Source organism: Aethina tumida, chromosome 6 (genome assembly GCF_024364675.1).
Source record: "Aethina tumida isolate Nest 87 chromosome 6, icAetTumi1.1, whole genome shotgun sequence".
NCBI classification, from domain to species: Eukaryota; Metazoa; Arthropoda; class Insecta; order Coleoptera; family Nitidulidae; genus Aethina; species Aethina tumida.
Genome location: NC_065440.1, coordinates 11,368,882 through 11,391,253, shown reverse-complemented (window position 1 = coordinate 11,391,253; position 22,372 = coordinate 11,368,882). Strand labels below are relative to the sequence as shown.

General features: G+C 29.3%; 2 protein-coding genes across 3 annotated transcripts; one reads left to right on the top strand and one right to left on the bottom strand.

Annotated features, from left to right (window-relative positions):
- The first annotated feature begins 3,686 nt into the window (after positions 1-3,686).
- Positions 3,687-14,556, top strand: LOC109605103 (phosphatidylinositol 5-phosphate 4-kinase type-2 alpha). Of its 2 annotated transcripts, none has more exons than XM_020021669.2 (9): positions 3,687-4,008; positions 10,268-10,365; positions 10,427-10,537; positions 10,691-10,829; positions 10,894-11,133; positions 11,191-11,293; positions 13,156-13,386; positions 14,016-14,217; positions 14,389-14,556. In XM_020021669.2, exons 1-9 carry the CDS (start codon positions 3,886-3,888, stop codon positions 14,420-14,422), a joined length of 1,281 nt encoding a protein of 426 aa, XP_019877228.1. In that variant the 5' UTR covers positions 3,687-3,885; the 3' UTR covers positions 14,423-14,556. The 2 variants fall into 2 exon arrangements, with proteins under 2 accessions (XP_019877228.1, XP_019877230.1); XM_020021671.2 differs by having other exon boundaries at positions 3,688-4,008; positions 13,156-13,347.
- A 1,734-nt stretch (positions 14,557-16,290) lies between these two features.
- Positions 16,291-17,185, bottom strand: LOC109605099 (prenylated Rab acceptor protein 1). The gene is made up of 3 exons (XM_020021666.2): positions 17,017-17,185; positions 16,748-16,957; positions 16,291-16,694 (listed from the first exon to the last, which is right to left on the bottom strand). The coding sequence occupies exons 1-3, from the start codon at positions 17,091-17,093 to the stop codon at positions 16,394-16,396; spliced, it is 588 nt and encodes a 195-aa protein (XP_019877225.1). The 5' UTR covers positions 17,094-17,185; the 3' UTR covers positions 16,291-16,393.
- Positions 17,186-22,372: the final 5,187 nt, after the last annotated feature.

Below are 22,372 nucleotides of genomic sequence, written 5' to 3'. Positions count from 1 at the left end.
GTGTTGGGTTTAATTTTGTATTTGTCAATTCACAGGTTGCAAAATAATATATTTTGGCTGCCCCATCTAGGCAGCCGCCAGTGGTCCACATAAGGATTATATTTTATTTACTGGGACAGGAATAATTTATTTTTGAAAAAATGCTGATTACAATTGAGGTATTTTTATATTTATTTAAAGCATTATTATATATAAACGCTTGATTAGATTATCAAGAGGACATACAATATTTAATATTTAAAAATAATTGCTTAAATACTATTTATTAATTAACTAAAATACAATATTTTTGTTAAAATTAATTGTTACACACTATTTAAAAATAAATGCTTGGATATCATTTATTTGATTTAAATGCAATTTTTTCCCATTTTATATCAAGAAATCTTACGTAAAATTATATAATAAGTGTTTAAATAATATATATTCAACTGAAATATAAATTTTCCATTAAAATACCTCATTCTAAACTAACGAAATTGCTCTAATATTTAGGAATGATTATTTAAATGTTATTTATTTATTTTAAATGCAATTTTCCATTAAAATATCCAAATATATTGTGCTATAATTGTTTAAATGTTATACAAACAAATTTTCCTTTAAAATACCTCATTTTAAATGATCGAATCTTACTTAATATTTAAAAATAAATACTTAAATTTTATTTATTTGATTGAAATGCAATTTTTTCAAAAAGTATTCAGTTTTGTATCAATCAATCTTAATTAATATTATATAATAATTGTTTAAATAATATATATTGGACTGAAATACAATTTTTCAATTAAAATGTCTCATTTTAAATTAACAAAATTTTTCTAGTATTTAGGAATGGTTAATTAAATATATATATTAATGCCTGATTAGATTATCAAGAGGGCAAAACCATAAACTATTGTGATAAATAATTATAAAATTTACTATTAGTTTAATTAAAATAACTTGATGAGTATGTGACAATTAAATAAATAAACTGTAAATTTAAATGAAATAATTTAAAAACTTTGTAAACAACTAATTGATAATAAGAGGATCCTACCTTCAAAATTATAATCCATTAGTGCACAAAACACAACACTAATTAACAGCACACTGCACTAAACTAAACTGCACCACCTAATTAATTTAGGGGGTGCGAACGTACGCCACCACACTACCGATCGATACGCTGGTCGATAACAGACTGATTAATTTTATGACGCATACCCCTGGGGGTGTTCAGTTAAAACTAGATTTTACGTAATTACATGCGTATGATAAATATTTCCGAATGAGAACTAAATTTTCCATTAAAATATCCAATTTTGTATCAACAAATCGTAACAAATTTTAAATAATAATTGTTTAATGCATTCATTTTAAATGAACGAAATTTATTTAACATTTAAAAATAATTGCTTAAATATTATTTAATTGAAATATAATATTTTCGTTAAAATATCCAATTATATATCAACAAATCCTAACTAATATTGTATAATAATTGTTTAAATAAATTCAATTACCTCATTTTAAATGAACGAATCCATACCCCATTTTAAATGAACAAAATTATTCTTGTATTTGGGAATGATTATTTAAATATTCTTTATTTATTTATTGTCAATGAAAATATACAAAAATATTATACAATAATGGTTTAAATATTATAAATTCAACTGAGAAATGATTTATCTGTTAAATATCTTATTTAAAATTTAAGAATCTTACTAAATATTTAAAAATATATGACTAAATATTATTTATTTGATTAAAATGCAATTTTTTCGTTAAATTATGTCGTTAAAATATTCATTTTTATCAGCATTGTATAATAATTGTTTAAATAATATATATTTAACTGAAATACAATTTTTCCATTAAAATACCTCATTTTAATTGAACAAAATTGTTCTAATATTTAGAAATGATTATTTAAATATTATTTATTTATTTGAAAAGCACTTTTTCTATTAAAACATCCTAATATAATATACAATAATAGTTTAAATGTTGTAAATTTAACTGAAACGCAATTTTCCATTAAATACCTCATTTTAAATGAACGAATCTTACTTAATATTTAAAGATAATTAATTAAATAATTGTTTAAATAATATATATTCAACTGAAAATCAATTTTTCTATTAAAATACCTTATTTTAAATGAACGAAATTGTTCTAATATTTAGAAATGAACTGAAAGACAGTTTTCCATTAAGTACCTCATTTTATATGAGCGAATCTTACTTAATATTTAAAAATAATTGCTTAAATAATTGTTTAAATAATATATATTCATCTCAAATACAATTTTTCTATTAAAATACCTCATTTTAAATGAACGAAATTGTTCTAATATTTAGAAATGATTATTTAAATATTATTTATTTATTTGAAAAGCACTTTTTCCATTAAAATATCCTAATAATATATACAATAATAGTTTAAATGTTGTAAATTTAAGTGAAACACAATTTTCCATTAAATAAATCATTTTAAATGAACGAATCTTACTTAATATTTAAAAATAATTGCTTAAATAATTATTTAAATAGTACATATTCAACTTAAATACAATTTTTCCATTAAAATACCTCATTTTAATTGAACGAAATTGTTCTAATATTCAGAAATGATCATTTAAATATTATTTACTTATTTGAAAATCACTTTTTCCATAAAAATATCCTAATATAATATACAATAATAGTTTAAATGTAAATTTAAGTAAAACACAATTTTCCATTAAATACCTCATTTTAGATGAACGAATCTTTCCTAATATTTAAAGATAATTGCTTAAATAATTGTTTAAATAACATATATTCAACTGAAATATAATTTTTCCATTAAAATACCTCATTTTACTTGAACGAATTATACTAATATTTTGTAATAATTGTTTATATATTATTTATTTATTTTAAATGCAGATTTCCTTTAAAATATATAATATAATATATTACTAATAACTAATAATTGTTTAAAAAATATATATTATCTAAAATGGGCTTTTTCATTTGAAATACCTCATTTTAAATGAACGAATATGTCCTAATATTGGAAAATGATTGTTTAAATATTATTTCTTTTTAATTCCTTAAATACTTATTTAATTGAAATACAATTTATTCGTTAAATATAATATTGTATAATAATTATTTATATAATACTTTTTTATAGATGTTAAAATTGAAATATTATCAACTTTTTTATTGGAATAAATAATTAATTATATTAATTTTAAACCTAGAAAACTATTGCGCATGCGTATAAACATACTAACGTACTGTGATCATATTAGATCAAGGAAACAATTTCAAACTTGGTATCACAGAAACGGATGGAATTATTTTATCTATTAAAAAATTATTTATAATTATATAATTTAAAAAAGTGTTTGGCGTACTTTGATGATTTTATTATTCCGAATTTTTTTAGCTGCAAAATTGTGTGCCAACCTCGATCTAAGAACAACTCTTTTTATCGGTATAAAAGAAATCTGTTATGTTAAATAGAAAAATCCCAAAAACTATTTATTAAAAAGTTGATTTTTTAAATAAAATCAATTTAAAAAAGTGAATTGTACGTATCAGAACAGTGTTGTCTGGTTTATTTTGAGTTCTATAAAAATTGTAGTCTAATAACCGTACGCTCAGGAACAACACCGCGAGATAAGGTAGTGCGCGACGTTATCACCAGTCTAGGTGTGTTTCTTAAATAGTCGAGCATGACAACAAATTCGGTCGGCCCATAAGTACCGTGTCGGGCGTCGGGACGTTGATTGATTGAGCGTCGCGCCAACCGAACATGCACAGACGGTGAACGTCGGACGGATAAACCGTAAACAAATCACCATCCCTTGACGACCGTTGTTGTGCTGTGTGGCTGTCAAAAAAAATGTCGTCAATGCAAATGTCGAAGCTGAAGAAGAAACACTTCCGCGTCAAGCACCAGAAGGTGAAGCTGTTCAGGGCGAACGAGCCGTTCCTGTCCGTCTTCATGTGGGGCATCAATCATACGGTGAGTGTGCCGGACGAAAGCCGGGAGGGGTGGCGGATCGGCCGGACCCGGACGGCTGTCAAAACTTTTCAAATTTCGGTGCTAAAATAATACACAAGTCACCGGCTTAATTTCGCTTGTATTTATAAACATTGCACAACGTTTTCGGTTTGTTGGCATTCCGGCGATTGTTTACGTGCGGTTTGTGCAGGTTCCAATCGGATATTTGTGGGTCTTTAATTAACCGACGGTCGTAAAAGTTATAACAGATTGTGCACCAAATGTTCATGTGCAATTTTGTTTGGAAATTTATGATATTCGTGGATTGCAAAAGATTTTATTTATTTAGAACTGAACTCGGGCTGTAATTTTTGTAATTAACCCGTAATTAAAACAACAAAAACACATTAAATTCTATTAATAAACAACAAACAACTACTGCAAAACACTAATAAATAATAAAAAAACTATTTAATTAGTTGCGTTTTATTAAATTTCCGACAGTCGTTATTAAGTATATATAAAGTACAGACATAAAATTATTAGTCATAGTTTAAACATTTAACACACTGTTTATATATTATTATATTACAAATATTTTTGTTTTTACTAAGAATTTGGTTGATGTAACATTCCAGTGATCCTGGTATTTTTGCATTTTCGATTTGGTTATTTTTTTATTGAATTACAATGGTTTCTAGTTTTACTGTCGTCCCAGCCTTAATATTAGATATGTTGTTTTGAAATTTTAGTAATTTATTTAAAAATATACAAGTGGTGGTCTTCACCCACTTGTTTTCCACCTCCCATTCCAAAGATATAACTTTTTATATAGTTTCATATATAAAACTACATAAAAATTGAATGTTTTTATTGAATTACATTTGTTTTTAGTTTTTCTGTTCTCTTGGTTTTAATTTTAGAGATGCAGTTTTAAAATTTTAGTAAATTATGTAAAAAATTTAAGGAAATCGTTTGGTGAAAACGACGTTTTTCTTTCACTTCCCATTTCTATGTTATAAACCGAAAACTAGACAAAAATGGAATATTTTAATAGAATTACAATTGTTTCTAGTTTTTCTGTTCTCTTACTTTTAATTTTAGAGACAGTTGTGAAATTTTATTAAATTATGTAAAAATATTCATCAAATTGTTGGGAGAGAACCACATTTTTCTTTCACTTTCCATTCCTAAGTTATAAGCCGGAAAATACACAAAAATGGAATATTTTAATTGAATTATAATTCTTCTTCGATTTTCTGTCCTCTGGTTTTAATTTTAGGGACAGACTTTTGAAATTTTAGTAAGTTATGTATAATTATTCAGCATATTTGAAATGTGAACACCACATTTTTCTTTCAATTTCCATTTCCAAGTTATAAACCGAAAACTTGACAAAAATGGAATATTTTAATTGAATTACAATTGTTCATAGTTTTTTTTCTGTTCTCTTGGTGTAAATTTCAGAGACACAGTTTTGAAATATTATTAAATTATGTAAAAATATCAATCAAATCGTTGGGTGAGAACAACATTTTTCTTTCACTTTCCATTCCTAAGTTATAACCCGGAAAATACATAAAAAATGCAATATTTCTATTGAATCATAATTGCTCCCCGTTTTTCTGTTCTTTGGTTTAAATTTTAGAGGCAGTTTTGAAAATTTTTATACTTATCTATTTAATTATTTTTTCCGGAGATATTTTGGAGGAAGTTTTATTTATCTAATAAACAAATAACTGTAAGAAAATCGTGTCCTTCAAATAAATGTGCGTTACTAATATTTATTTAACGATAATATGTTTTTAAAATGAATTATTCCTTAGAAATAATTTATATACTTTTTTATTTTATTGTGAAGTTTTTGTGCATTAAAAATATTTATTTAGCTATTCTTAATAATATTTTTAATCATGTTTGATGATAAAATATTTAAAAATATATGGGACGGGATATTTTAATTGAATTACATTTGTTCCCAGTTTTTCTGTTCTCTTGGTTTTAATTTCAGAGACACAGTTGTGAAATTTTATTCAATTATGATAAAATATTCATCAAATTGTTGGGAGAGAACCACATTTTTCTTTCACTTTCCATTCCTAAGTTATAACCCGGAAAATACACAAAAATGGAATATTTTTATTGAATTATAATTCCTCTTCGACTTTCTGTTTTCTGGTTTTAATTTATGGACAGACTTTTGAAATTTTAGTAAATTATGTAAAAATATTCAACATATTTGAAATGTGAACACCACATTTTTCTTTCACTTTCCATTTCCAAGTTATAAACCGAAAACTTTACAAAAATGGAATATTTTAATTGAATTACAATTGTTCATAGTTTTTCTGTTCTCTTGGTGTAAATTTCAGAGACACAGTTTTGAAATGTTATTAAATTATGTAAAAATATCAATCAAATCATTGGGTGAGAACCACATTTTTCTTTCACTTTCCATTCCTAAGTTATTACCCGGAAAATACACAAATAAGGAATATTTTTATTGAATTATAATTCCTCTTCGACTTTCTGTTTTCTGGTTTTAATTTATGGACAGACTTTTGAAATTTTAGTAAGTTATGTAAAAATATTCAACATATTTGAAATGTGAACACCACATTTTTCTTTCACTTTCCATTTCCAAGTTATAAACCGAAAACTTGACAAAAATGGAATATTTTAATTGAATTACAATTGTTCCTAGTTTTTCTGTTCTCTTGGTGTAAATTTCAGAGACACAGTTTTGAAATGTTATTAAATTATGTAAAAATATCAATCAAATCGTTGGGTGAGAACAACATTTTTCTTTCACTTTCCATTCCTAAGTTATAACCCGGAAAATACACAAAAAATGCAATATTTCTATTGAATCATAATTGCTCCCCGTTTTTCTGTTCTTTGGTTTAAATTTTAGAGGCAGTTTTGAAAATTTTTATACTTATCTATTTAATTATTTTTTCCGGAGATATTTTGGAGGAAGTTTTATTTATCTAATAAACAAATAACTGTAAGAAAATCGTGTCCTTCAAATAAATGTGCGTTACTAATATTTATTTAACGATAATATGTTTTTAAAATGAATTATTCCTTAGAAATAATTTATATACTTTTTTATTTTATTGTGAAGTTTTTGTGCATTAAAAATATTTATTTAGCTATTCTTAATAATATTTTTAATCATGTTTGATGATAAAATATTTAAAAATATATGGGACGGGATATTTTAATTGAATTACATTTGTTCCCAGTTTTTCTGTTCTCTTGGTTTTAATTTCAGAGACACAGTTGTGAAATTTTATTCAATTATGATAAAATATTCATCAAATTGTTGGGAGAGAACCACATTTTTCTTTCACTTTCCATTCCTAAGTTATAAGCCGGAAAATACACAAAAATGGAATATTTTAATTGAATTACAATTGTCCCAAGTTTTTCTGTTCTCTTCGTTTTAATTTCAGAGACACAGTTTTGAAATTTTATTAAATTATCTAAAAATAATCATCAAATCGTTGGGAGAGAACCACATTTTTCTTTCACTTTCCATTCCTAAGTTATAAGCCGGAAAATACACAAAAATGGAATATTTTTATTGAATTATAATTCTTCTTCGACTTTCTGTTCTCTGGTTTTAATTTTAGGGACAGACTTTTGAAATTTTAGTAAGTTATGTATAATTATTCAGCATATTTGAAATGTGAACACCACATTTTTCTTTCAATTTCCATTTCCAAGTTATAAACCTAAAACTAGACAAAAATGAATTTAATTTAATTAAAAATTTAATAGAATTACAATTGTTCATAGTTTTTCTGTTCTCTTGGTGTAAATTTCAGAGACACAGTTTTGAAATGTTATTAAATTATGTAAAAATATCAATCAAATCATTGGGTGTGGACCACATTTTTCTTTCACTTTCCATTCCTAAGTTATAACCCGGAAAATACACAAAAATGGAATATTTTTATTGAATTATAATTCTTCTTCTATTTTCTGTTCTCTAGTTTTAATTTTATGGACAGACTTTTGAAATTTTAGTAAGTTATGTAAAAATATTTAGCATATTTGAAATGTAAACTCCACATTTTTCTTTCACTTTCCATTTCCAAGTTATAAACCGAAAACTAGACAAAAATGGAATACTTTAATTGAATTACAATTGTTCCTAGTTTTTCTCTTCTCTTGGTGTAAATTTCAGAGACACAGTATTGAAATTTTATTAAAATATGTAAAAATATCAATCAAATCATTGGGTGTGGACCACATTTTTCTTTCACTTTCCATTCCTAAGTTATAACCCGGAAAATACACAAAAATGGAATATTTTTATTGAATTATAATGCTTCTTCGATTTTCTGTTCTCTGGTTTTAATTTTAGGGACAGACTTTTGAAATTTTAGTAAGTTATGTAAAAATATTTAGCATATTTGAAAAGTGAACACCACATTTTTCTTTCACTTTCCATTTCCAAGTTATAAACCGAAAACTAGACAAAAATGGAATATTTTAATTGAACTACAATTGTTCATAGTTTTTCTGTTCTCTTGGTATAAATTTCAGAGACACAGTTGTGAAATTTTATTAAATTATGTAAAAATATCAATCAAATCGTTGGGTGAGAACAACATTTTTCTTTCACTTTCCATTCCTAAGTTATAAGTCGGAAAATAAACAAAATTGGAATATTTTTATTGAATTATAATTCTTCTTCAATTTTCTGTTCTCTGGTTTTAATTTTAGGGACAGACTTTTGAAATTTTAGTAAGTTATGTAAAAATATTCAGCATATTTGAAATGTGAACACCACATTTTTCTTTCACTTTCCATTTCCAAGTTATAAACCGAAAACTAGACAAAAATGGAATATTTTAATAGAATTACAATTGTTCATAGTTTTTCTGTTCTCTTGGTGTAAATTTCAGAGACACAGTTTTGAAATGTTATTAAATTATGTAAAAATATCAATCAAATCGTTGGGTGAGAACAACATTTTTCTTTCACTTTCCATTCCTAAGTTAGAAGTCGGAAAATAAACAAAAATGGAATATTTTTATTGAATTATAATACTTCTTCGATTTTCTGTCCTCTGGTTTTAATTATAGGGACAGACTTTTGAAATTTTAGTAAGTTATGTATAATTATTCAGCATATTTGAAATGTGAACACCACATTTTTCTTTCAATTTCCATTTCCAAGTTATAAACCGAAAACTAGACAAAAATGGAATATTTTAATTGAACTACAATTGTTCATAGTTTTTCTGTTCTCTTGGTATAAATTTCAGAGACACAGTTGTGAAATTTTATTAAATTATGTAAAAATATCAATCAAATCGTTGGGTGAGAACAACATTTTTCTTTCACTTTCCATTCCTAAGTTATAAGTCGGAAAATAAACAAAATTGGAATATTTTTATTGAATTATAATTCTTCTTCAATTTTCTGTTCTCTGGTTTTAATTTTAGGGACAGACTTTTGAAATTTTAGTAAGTTATGTAAAAATATTCAGCATATTTGAAATGTGAACACCACATTTTTCTTTCACTTTCCATTTCCAAGTTATAAACCGAAAACTAGACAAAAATGGAATATTTTAATAGAATTACAATTGTTCATAGTTTTTCTGTTCTCTTGGTGTAAATTTCAGAGACACAGTTTTGAAATGTTATTAAATTATGTAAAAATATCAATCAAATCGTTGGGTGAGAACAACATTTTTCTTTCACTTTCCATTCCTAAGTTAGAAGTCGGAAAATAAACAAAAATGGAATATTTTTATTGAATTATAATTCTTCTTCGATTTTCTGTTCTCTGGTTTTTTTTATAGGGACAGACTTTTGAAATTTTAGTAAGTTATGTATAATTATTCAGCATATTTGAAATGTGAACACCACATTTTTCTTTCAATTTCCATTTCCAAGTTATAAACCGAAAACTAGACAATGATGGAATATTTTAATAGAATTACAATTGTCCTTAGTTTTTCTGTTCTCTTGGTGTAAATTTCAGAGACACAGTTTTGAAATTTTATTAAAATATGTAAAAATATCAATCAAATCGTTGCGTGAGAACCACATTTTTCTTCCACTTTCCATTCCTATGTTATAACCCGGAAACTACACAGAAATGGAATATTTTAACTAAATTACATTTATCCCTAGTTTTTTCATTTTTCTTCCACTTTTTATCCCATTTTATTGAATTTCAATTGTATTGTTGAGTTTTTACGTTGCTTCAGCCTTTTTTATCATCAGTTTAATGTTATTTTTACTGTTACTTTACAGATAAATGAGTTGATGCACGTCACAATTCCGGTGATGCTCCTGCCGGACGATTTCAGGGCCTATTCGAAAATAAAAATCGATAACCATCTGTTCAACAAGTAAGCAAACATAAAATAATATTAAATTCCATTGAATAATTCAAATCCTTTCCAACAACAGGGAAAACATGCCGTCACATTTCAAAGTCAAGGAATATTGTCCGATGGTGTTCAGGAATATCAGGGAGCGATTCGGCATCGACGATTTGGATTACAAAGAGTCGCTGACTAGGTAAAGGAATTCATGAATAATACGATGTAACTTGAGTGCAAAACTGCAAACAATTCGATAACGAATTTCTCCGTACGATTAAACATTAAACATATCGTAAAACGTCTGATAAGAACGCGATTTAGTATCGTAATATGTTTGTTTTATTTTTAGATCGCAACCAATGCCGGATGATTCGTCGGGCAAGAGCGGCGCAAAGTTCTACCTGAGCTACGATAAGATATTCATCATTAAAACACTGACCTCCGAGGAGGTCGAACGGATGCATTCCTTCCTTAAACATTACCATCCCGTACGTCTTTTGTTCGTTGTTAATTTTGGCGTTTTAAATTAATTTATTGTTAAATGTTTGGCAGTATATTGTGGAGAGACACGGAAAGACTTTGTTGCCCCAGTACTTGGGGATGTACCGTCTGACGGTGGACAACGTTGAACACTACATTGTGGTGAGCAGGAACGTGTTCTCGAACCACCTGAGCACGCACAGAAAATTCGATTTGAAAGGCTCGACCGTTGATCGTGAAGCTTCGGAGAAAGAACGTGAAAAGGATTTGCCCACTCTGAAGGATAACGACTTCGTGAACGAACAGATGAAAGTAATGACTAAATAATTTGTTTAATTCAGGGCCAATTTATTGTTTTTTGTTTTTAAGGTGTATATAGGAGAGGAGGCGAAGTCGAAGCTTATGGAAACGTTGAGTGCTGACGTTGATTTCCTCACCAAACTACACTTGATGGACTACAGTCTGTTGCTTGGTATATAAGTTTAATTACTCTATTACTAGTTTATACCTCTTGAAAAGTTATAATCATTTTACAAAACTAGAATTCGTTCTTATAATCAGCCTCCGGTTCTGAAATCACTATATATAAAAATTGAATAGTTTTTCTGTTTCTCTGGTTTAATATAAACATTTAAAATTTTAGTAAATTGTGCAAAAATGATGCAATGGCAAATCGTTGGGTAAAAATCAGATTTTTCTTTCACTTTTTATTCCAAAGTAATAATCCGGAAACTACATAAAAATGACGTATTTATTTTTCTATTCTTGGACTTAATATTAGAGATATTGTTTTGAGATTTTAGTAAATTGTGTTGAAATATTCAACAAAACGTTGGGTGAGAACCACAATTTCGTTTCAATTTATGTTCCAAAGTAATAACCCGGAAACTACATAAAAATAGAATATTTTTATTGTATCACAATTATTTCTAGTTTTTCTATTATCTTAGTTTTAGTATTAGAGACATAGTTTAGATATTTTAGTAAATTATGTAAATATATTCAACAAATCGTTGGGAGAAAACTACATTTTTCTTGCAATTTCTATTCCGAAGTTATAACTCGGAAACTTTATAAAATTGAAATGTTTTTATTGAATTATAGTTGTTTTCAGTTTTTCTGCTGTATTGATCTTAATATTGGAGACAAAGTGTTGAAATTTTAGTAAATTATGCAAAAATGATTGGCAAATCGTTGGGTGAAAACCACATTTTTCTTTCACTTCCTATTCTAAAGTAATAACCTGGAAACTACATAAAAACGGAGTATTTTTATTATGTTACAATGGTTCCTAGATTTTTTCTTCCCTTGGACTTAATATTAGAGATATTGTTTTGAGATTTTAGTAAATTGTGTTGAAATATTCAACAAAACGTTGGGTGAAAACCACATTTTTGTTTCAATTTCCGTTCCAAAGTAATAACCCGGAAACTACATAAAAATAGAGTATTTTTATTGCATCACAAGTATTCCTAGTTTTTCTATTCTCTTCGTCTTAATATTAGAACATAGTTGTGAAATTGTAGTAAATTGCGTAAATATATTCAACAAATCGTTGGGTGAAAACCACATTTTTCTTTGAATTTCTATTCCGAAGTTATAATCCGGAAACTTTATAAAATTGAAATGTTTTTATTGAATTACTGTTGTTTTCAGCTTTTCTGCTGTATCGATCTTAATATTAGAGACATCCTTTTGAAATTTTAATAAATTATGCAAAAATGATTGGCAAATCGTTGGGTGAAAACCACATTTTTCTTTCACTTCCTATTCCAAAGTAATAACCCGGAAACTACGTAAAAACGAAGTATTTTTATTGTGTTACAATGATTCCTAGATTTTCTATTCCCTTGGACTTAATATTAGAGATATTGTTTTGAGATTTTAGTAAATTGTGTTGAAATATTCAACAAAACGTTGGGTGAAAACCACATTTTTGTTTCAATTTCCGTTCCAAAGTAATAACCCGGAAACTACATAAAAATAGAATATTTTTACTGCATCACAAGTATTCCTAGTTTTTCTATTCTCTTCGTCTTAATATTAGGGACATAGTTGTGAAATTATAGTAAATTACGTAAATATATTCAACAAATCGTTGGGTGAAAACCACATTTTTTTTCAATTTTTATTCCGACAATATAACCCGGACACTTTATAAAATTGAAATGTTTTTATTGAATTACAGTTGTTTACAGTTTTTCTGATCTATTGATCTTAATATTAGAGAGTAATTATTCTGTTATTCTCTAATATATTTTAATTCCACGGAGACCTATCAAGAAAATACATTTTGTCTTGTGAATTGTACATTAATGGTAATTTTAATTGAAGGCATCCACGAGGTGGAACGCGGCGAACAGGAGCTGCAGGCGCAGCGGGAACGCGAGGCGGAAAATCCGCAGGACTCGGACGAGAGCGAGTCGGGCAGCGGCCTGGAGAACCGACCGTTCGGTTTCAACACGCCGCCCGACAGTCCGAACGCCGTCGGTCAGTTCGTTCGGGAGCACAGCCTCCAGTACGAAGGTAAACTTCAAATTTACCAATATCTTGATGTGTTGACAGGTACGGGTTTTCCCTTTGACTTTACGCATTAACACACTCACACGCCACACGCACTGTTTTCGTGTTTCGGTGTTTGCTTTAAGTGGCTGGCCACGCCCATCACGCAGCCAGGTTGTGACCTTCACGCTACCCGAGCCACGCCCACCAAGTGTTGTTTTGTTGGTTTATGCATGGCTTTTTATGTTTTGAACGCAGTTGGCGATTTAAGTTTTCTAGATATGGATAAGTTTGATAGTTACGATAGTTTCTTTAATTATTTGTATCGTATTGTAAATATTTTGTGAAATAACGATGTTTATCAATATTTTCATTTAATATATAGTGTATCCCCCACAAATAATTTTAACAGTTTTGTTGGGTTTTTAAAAGAAATATATATAAAAACTAAAATGTGTCCTTCACAAAATATTTCAAATGTTACATAAGGGTCATCTCTGGTTTTGGTGACAGAAATTTTGAAAGTCAATGTCATCAAAACATTTAGATATGTAAATTCATGTCGCAGCTTTCAGCTACGCCAGGACAACTTTAATCGCCAATTTTTTACCCACACACGTTCCCAAACATGACAAAATAATTGAATAACACAAATTTCGATTCGATATGACATGTTCTGTGCTTGTTGCAAGGTGGCATCATCCCCGAGCTGGACATCTACGCCATACCGAGCTGCGAAACCGCACCAGTCAAGGAGATCTACTTCGTGGCCATAATCGACGTGCTGACCCATTATGGGGTGAAAAAGCAGGCGGCCAAAGCTGCAAAGACCGTCAAGTACGGTTCGAACGTGGACGGCATCAGCACGTGCGACCCCGAACAGTACGCAAAGAGGTGAGCATGGATATTGTTACACAAATCTCTCTCCGGTATGTGGTGCACTCTCACCAAGTCCCAAGTCCTGAAGACCCTATGGTAAAGGTGTCCAACTGGTCTCCCACTGAAGATGACGTCCCCTTTTCAGGGAATGTAGAACGCACGTAATTGTAATTGTGTATTTTCCAGGTTCATAGACTTCATGTCCAAGGCCATTGAGTAGTGGGCCACGCCCCCCGCCGTTCTGCGCCCCGCCCCCTCCACCATGTACGTTTTTAGGAAAGAGAAAATATATACCGATTGGAACTGCGTAAAATTTGTTGAGCGCGTGCGAGAGTACATATCCCCCCGCCCCCCTCTGATTAAACCAAATCCAAAAAAAAAGTGTAGGCCTTTGAAGGTTTTTTGTGTTGTCCGGTTTCGTTTCTGATTGATATAGCAATAATTTCTATCTAGTCTGTGTAAATGTAAATTTTTTGCAATATACAAGTTTCTAGTAATGTATAATAGTGATAGTGTGGAGGCACATTCATAAGAGCGTGTTGTGGTTACACTTTTTTTTTTAAATTATTTTAAATTTTCGTCCCCTCATGTTTTGTTAATTTGGTTGTTTTTTGTTGTTCAACAAATTTTATTGGAACTGTGCTTTAATCATTCAGTAATTATATATGTTATTTGTATATATTTTTATCATTACATGGAATGTACATACTATAAATGTGATTTTTTTAAGTATATTATTATTATTATTGTAATATTATTTTACCTATTATTATTATTATTATTTGTTTCGATTAAACGTGATTTAATGCATTTATTTATGAGTTTTCATTGATTGTCGTGATTTGAAAAGTGCATATCCGCTTCAAATTATTAAAAAAAAAAAACTTAAGTGTGACTGACTATAATTTTTCGAACGCGTATTATAAACGTACTGGCTTCTAAATTGACTGAACTTTCGCCGACTTTTCCGACATTAAACATAAATATTAAAATAATAGTTGTACAGGATTTTTAAAACGTGTTTTAACTCCCATAGTCTACAAAGCTTTTTGATACAAGGCTTAATCCACTCCCTGTACAAAACTCGGCTGTTTTTCCTCACAAACACGGTCTGTTTCTCATTTTTTTTTAACTTGATAACGAGCCTAATTTTGTTATATTGACGTTTTGTAAATAATTGCATAATTAAAACTCGATGTATTTGAAATATTAAATATAAATGAGTCGTTCTGTATAGTGTAAGCTTATTGTATACGAGTTTTTTCACAATTTTAAAGAAAGCAATATTAATGGATTTTATTATAAAATGGAAATATTTAAAATGTGAAACAATTGCTCTGTGTTATTCTTCTGCTGAATATTTAACAATATTTGTAATATATGTTTAAAGACAAAGCAAATTAATTAATTGTGTTTTCAATAAAATATTAAATACTAAATGATTTTTTTATTTCTTTCCCACAACATAAATAATTTAATCCCTTTATAACATAAAAATATCATGATTAAGTATTGTAGTGAACTAAAACGAGGATATTCTCTTAAATTATTCAAACTCAGCTGTGCCTCATTATAATTCGGCTTTCAAATTGACTGATTGAATTCACAGACCTCTTCAAAATGATTCACAAATGTTAAATGATTTTTAAAACGTGTTGTAACTTCCATAGTCTACAAAGCTTTTTATTACGTGTCTTAATATTGATGAGCGTAATTTTTTTTTAAAGATAAAGCAAATTAATTAATTGTTTTGAATAAAATATTAAATACTAGACCATTCTTTTATATTTCCCATTCCAGAAAGCTTTTTTGTTTATAAAATAATGATGAAGATGAGTATAGTAGTTTTGTTTATCCTTTTTAATTTGATAAGGATTCTTATTTTATTATATTTATGTCTTGTAAATATTTGCATAATTCTCAGTGTATTTGAGAGATTAACTAATAGATAAGAACCTTTTAGGGAAGATTACATTATTCTTTTATTCATCTGTTTAATATTTAAAATTTTTAATAATAGAGCAAGATTAAGTATATTTTGAGACGATTTTTTTATATATTTATAATTTACAATAGTAAGAAACATAATTATGTATAAAAAACAGTAAGTCATAAACTTTATTTACAAAAAAATAATCCACAAAACATAAATATATTGCATTTATACAAAATCTGGCCCATTAAAGCATCATTAAACTTGTTCCAAAAGAGGAAATCCGTCTTCGTGCCTGGGCACTAAAGCCTCAATGTTATAAAAGCTGGCGTGCAAACCGATAATGAAAAAGGAGGCACCCAAAACCCAAAACATGGCCCCATGTGCCCCGACCAGATAGTAAACTGGCAGTGAACAGATCCATAAAATCGCATACTGCTGCGCCAACGTCAGTTCCTTGCCCATCACGACGGTTTTGGTTTCGGCGTGGCGTTTGCTCAGCCTGAAACCGACGTAGAATGTGCCTGCCAAAGCGAACAGCAACAGGGGCGAAGTAATGCTGCAAGCACAACACTGTAAGTGGGCAATTTTATATCGGACACAATAACATACAGACAATAGACGATCAGACCGAGAAACACGAACACGTAGTTCGCCTGAAAGTACTCGATGTTTCTCATGATACGTTTGCCTAGTCGGGGTATCGATGGAGGCGTTTTGAAATTCGACGTTTGGACGAACACGAGCCACGGCCTCACGTTCTGCCGCTGCTGTTGGATCCATTCTTTCGGGTCGGGAATCTGCGTCGGAATCTGCAACAGGCTAGTCGAAAACAATGTGAAATGGACACGGTTACTTGTTTAATGAATTAAGTAGGTTACCTCTTTAAACTGGTCGCAGGGGGTAGTTGGGGTGGCGGTTCCATCTCACCGGTCACGTCGACCTTAACGTCCGTCATTTTGGGGTTGTTTTCAACTTTTTTTGGGGAGTGTTATGGCAATGTGGTCATTTAAATGTTTGTTGACGTTTACTTTTACTGTCAAATTTTGTTTTGACGGAGATCAGCTGACCGACGCAATCTTATTTGAACTACTCGAAGCGGGCAACATTACGAGGGACGTTCGTTTTATAATACAGGGGTTATTTATTATGTTGCTTAATTGCCATTATACATTAATCGATAAAATATAAGAAAAATGTTCGTTTTACATTATATGTGCATATTAACAATTCTTCAAGTCTTATTAAAATTATTATTGATATAAGTCATAACTGTTTTCCAAAATTGGGAGTGGAAATTTTAGGACACGAACCACTAAAAGAGTAAAATTATTTATATTATAATCAAATCGCATTAGACAAACAGTTATGTGTGAAATATAAAAAGGTTGACAATTTTTCCAAATAATTTATTTTTGACAAATGAATCCTCTCAAACTTCCACAATGATCATTATCAAAACCAATATTCTGTAAGGTGCCACAGGTCTGCTCCTTTAAATCTGGTTGACCAGGTGCCCAACCGTCGTCATAAGTTAGTTGTGTACCATTTGCAGTCCAGTACCATACATTATCATCATTTTGATTGGACAAGGAAATCCATAATCCACCCCCGTTACTAAGTGGGTCTCGTCCTAAAATTATTATTACAGTTTAGTGTAAACTGCTAGAATATAATATTTCAAACACTTACTAGTTTCTTTTAGATGATTCTTCATTACGTGTATTGAATGTTGCTAGATCACCTCCAATTTTTTTACAAAGCAATTCTGCTTGATGCCGATTTATCTACATCACAAAAATAAGCAATTATAATAATGATGTTATGTTACATTCTTACCCTTATAAAATTAATAATCAAATATGAATTTTCTCCAACAACAACAACAACAACAACAATGAAGGTTACTAAGGGCTAAATAAGTCAATTGTTTCCCATAATAATAAAAAATTTAAAGAAACAGGTCAAGTGATGGCTACAAAAAATATTCAGAGACATAAGAATCAATAAATGAATAATTCGAATATCAAAAAACAATCCATTCTTATCGTCAAGTTAAAATAAGACCAACCTGGAGGGAATGGGACCTGCTGAAATTTAGTTTAAGGACTGTAAAGGTTAGTGGGTTTGTTCCTGCTTTCTACTAAGTGATATGATTTGGATTTGTTCATGATCATGTCCACAGAACGGTGACGAAGGACGGTTTTTACTGATGAGCTTCCATTTAATTTATTTAAAAATGGTGTCTAAGTTAGTTAAATAATGGTTCGCTTCTCAAGGAGTACGTATAATGGTCTAATGTATTGGTCAGCACAAAGACCAGACCGCAATACACTTAATAGTATCATTATAAAGAAAACTATGTTTATTATTTACATTATAATGAAATCACATTGCACAAGAAGTTGTGTGAATTTAAAAGTATATAATAATAGATAAAATTTTTCACACAATTTTATATCAAATTTATTTTTGACAAACGAATCCTCTCTTGTTTGTACAATAATCATTATCAAAACCGTTAGAACGTAAGGTGACACAAGTCTGTTCCATTGTATCTGGTTGTCCAGATTCCCACCCATCTAGATAAGTTAGTGGTCTACTATTTGAAGTCCAATACCATAAACCATCATAAATTTGACTGGACAAAGAGACCCATAAACCACCGTCAGTACCAATTGGCTTTCGTCCTGATGTAGTTATTGTAGTTTAGTGTAAACTGTCAGAATATAATATTTCAAACACTTACCAGTAGAATTCAGATAATTAAGTAGTAATAACTCTTCAGCACGTGTATTTAATGCTGCCAGATCAGATCCAATTTTTTTGCAAAATAATTCTGCCCCAAACCGACTTATCTAAGACATAAAACCATTATAACAATCAATAATAATTGTAATTATATTTTTCTTACCTTTATAAAATCAATAATCAAGTATGATTTTTTTCCAACAACTTCAAATCCTAAAAGATTAAACAAGTATTATTTTATTTGAATAATTTGAATTATGGAATATTTGCTAAAGTTTGAATATCTTTTTTTAACATAAAATTTTAATCGGTCTGTATATTAAATTACTAGCTTTGACCTGGTCCGGAGTTCTTAGACAAAGGTTTGTAACCAGTACTTTACTGCAGAATCAGTTTCCATTAACGTATAATGTAAGAATAAGCCAGGACACCATAAGGAGAAGACTAAAGGCAGAAAATGTGCTGTAACTAGTCCCTTATTGACTAAATTTCGCTAGAGAGTACTTTCATTGGAAAGAAGCTGAGTGAAGTCATATATTGTTTAGTGATGAGTCTAGGTTTTCTTTAAAAAGCAATGATCATAAAAGAATATATGGACGACCAAGAGAAGGTTACTCCTCAATGTAATATAGCTGAAACCCTTACTTTTGGTGGAGAATGGGTACTAGTTTGTGGTGGCGTTAGTTTGCTGGTACTTACGGAACTGGTTGTCATTACTAGAGGATGTTTAATGATTGATAGGTATATAAGGGAAATTCTAGAACCTCATGTTGTACCCTTTGCTCTATTTATTGATAAAGAGTTTATTTTTTTCAAGAATGCGAAGATGATGAGGACACCTTCAAGTCCAAACTTAAATCCGATTAAATATGGATGGTGGTACCAAACGGGAAGACAAATAAGAGCACTTCAACCACCACCAAATACTTTAAATATTTCTATAATAGCATTATAATTTATCCTTTTTCAATAAATATTCATAGTTTTTGCTTAAAACTACCCTTAATTTATTTTTAAAAAATTTAAAAAGGTTACTTACTCACATACTTGTTTTATTTTTGTTAATTTTTAATATAATAATAATTTTGCGGCGCATTGTATGTATAACATATTATTTTGTTACAAATAAATGAAATAAATATTTAAAAACTTACCGTCACCAATATTTCGTGCAAAAACAATGGCACAAACAGTTGTTAATATTATGAACACCTTTAGATACATTGTTTTAGAAATTGCATTCCTGAAAAGTACATTTAATTTCATTATTTTATATGTACTTAAATTGTTGTTCTTTTTTTCCTTTCTTTTATCTCTTCCATTTTAATGAAGTGTAGATGTTACATATAAAATAATTGAGGGATAATCAATAATAGGAGAAATCTTTATATTACATGTAACAATAATCATGCAAAGGCAATTTAAAAATTAGACTTACCCATTTGATTGACTGAATGTTTATATTAATTCAAATATGCTTTTACGGAAAATATTATCATCTCATGATATATTTTATCATAATTATTAAGCTCTGTGACCCTTTGATTTAATACTTTGTTAATTACAGTAGTCGCCATAATTATAGTAACTTATTAAAATGTATCGAAAATATGGTTTGTACTACTATACTTGAATTGGAGTCCAGTTTCTTGTTCTTACTATTATTGTTATGTTCAATATGTCATGTCATTACTTACTTAGTATTTCAATGACCCATTTTGACTCAGTTGATAATTTACCAGAGGTGTTTCGTTTATTATAATTATTTAATAAACAAACAAGGGTGTACAGAGTTTTTGTCATAAATTGTTTTATTTACTTATTTATATTGTGCCTAGAGTACGAAGAAGAGCCCTCGCAGGTCTCCTCTACCGTCACCCTCGGTTTGAGTACCATCCCCTACTTAGCACTTCCGCTGATTCCACCAAAGTACTATATGTATGCAACCCTGAATACAACTTGAGTTTCACATGAACCCTCCACCTTCAATGCTTTTTCTTTTCTGTTGAAGCTGATTCCATGTTTATGGATTTCAATTGCTTCCTTAATAATTCTCTCTTCTCTTAACTTAAGAGATCCATCTTCCATGTTCAGTTACATTGTCTTAGAAAACAGTTTCGTTTGTGTTCCTTAATCCTAGTCCCTATTGAACGTTTTGTGGTACCGATGTATGCTTTCTTACACAAGCATGGTATGCTGTTTGAAGATCTCTCGTATCTTTGGCAGGTCTGAGACTGTGTTGAATCTTCCTTGTTGGCATAAAAACAGTATGTTTTAATAAGATTTTTCCAATTCTAGGTGGATCTTTATTATTAGTATGAGGTCTCATTGTACGTCTTATTTCTGAGCGTTTGTATCCGTTGGCCTGTAGTGTTTTTTCTAAGTGTTCTTGTTCTTCAGCGAGGTGGTGTGTGGCACATATCCTTTTGGCTCTTTCGATTAGTGTTGTGATGAACTCTTGTGTTCGGTATTTGGTTCTCTTTTTCCAATTCCATTGTGAATTTAATATTGTTATGTTGGGAGTTTGCGTGTTTTAGAAACTGATCTACTTTAGACTGAGAAATTGTAATCAATGCTGTGTTAAAACTAGTCGAAAACATTTTTAAACGTTTTTGCATTATGACAAAACACTACAATTTGCATGTGACCATTTGGATAAATACGTTATATTGATAATAATTTTTGTTTCCATTTTCACGGTGTGTGTTCATGATTCGAAAGTTTAATAATCCTAATAATAGATATTTTCAAAAAATTATTTTTAGAAGTTGTAATGGCACCGAAAAGTGGGGAATACACATAATAAGAGGACAAGTCAATTTGGGCACTACCACTATAAAGATATTATAAGAAAAAATTATAAGAGTTTACTATCTTTATTATTTACATTATAATCAGATCACATTAAGCAACAAGTTGTGTAAATATAGAAGTGTATAATATCAAAAAGTTGACAATTTTTTCACACAATTTAGCAATAATATTGTTTTTCACAAATAAATCCTCTCAACTTTGTACAATAATCATTATCAAAACCACCAGAATGTAAGGTGGCACAGCTCTGTGAGGCTGTGTCTGGTTGACCAGATTCCCAACCATCTTGAAAAGTTAGTGGATTACCATTTGTAGTCCAGTACCATACACCATTATAATTGTGATTGGACAAGGAGATGTGTTAAATATTATGACCATAACTATTTTACTCTGAACTAATCCCGCACACATTTTCTGTGTAATGTGAATTTCAAAGAGTTATCATTAAGTATATTTTATTTTTTAAAATATTATTGTGGCTGTAATTAAGTAATTAATATTTTTTATGTTTAATATTAGATAAATTTATCAAAAACTTAGCCTCCAACTTTTTTTTTATCGAGAGGGGTCAGAAGACAGAAAAGCCCCCTCCGGGTACCGATCCAAAAAATCTCAACCCAGATAGAAAACGTATGCGTAAACGTATGCGGGTGAGCTGAACCAGAAGACTGA

Excerpts from the sequence above, each read along its gene's own strand:
- LOC109605103 (XM_020021669.2), top strand. The coding sequence starts at position 3,886 with ATGTCGTCAATGCAAATGTCGAAGCTGAAGAAGAAACACTTCCGCGTC. Across the intron at positions 10,366-10,426 it reads GATAACCATCTGTTCAACAA|GGAAAACATGCCGTCACATT; the intron begins GTAAGCAAACAT and ends TTCCAACAACAG. Across the intron at positions 14,218-14,388 it reads CCCGAACAGTACGCAAAGAG|GTTCATAGACTTCATGTCCA; the intron begins GTGAGCATGGAT and ends TGTATTTTCCAG.
- LOC109605099 (XM_020021666.2), bottom strand. The coding sequence starts at position 17,093 with ATGACGGACGTTAAGGTCGACGTGACCGGTGAGATGGAACCGCCACCC. Across the intron at positions 16,958-17,016 it reads CCTGCGACCAGTTTAAAGAG|CCTGTTGCAGATTCCGACGC; the intron begins GTAACCTACTTA and ends GTTTTCGACTAG. Across the intron at positions 16,695-16,747 it reads GGTCTGATCGTCTATTGTCT|CATTACTTCGCCCCTGTTGC; the intron begins GTATGTTATTGT and ends TTGTGCTTGCAG.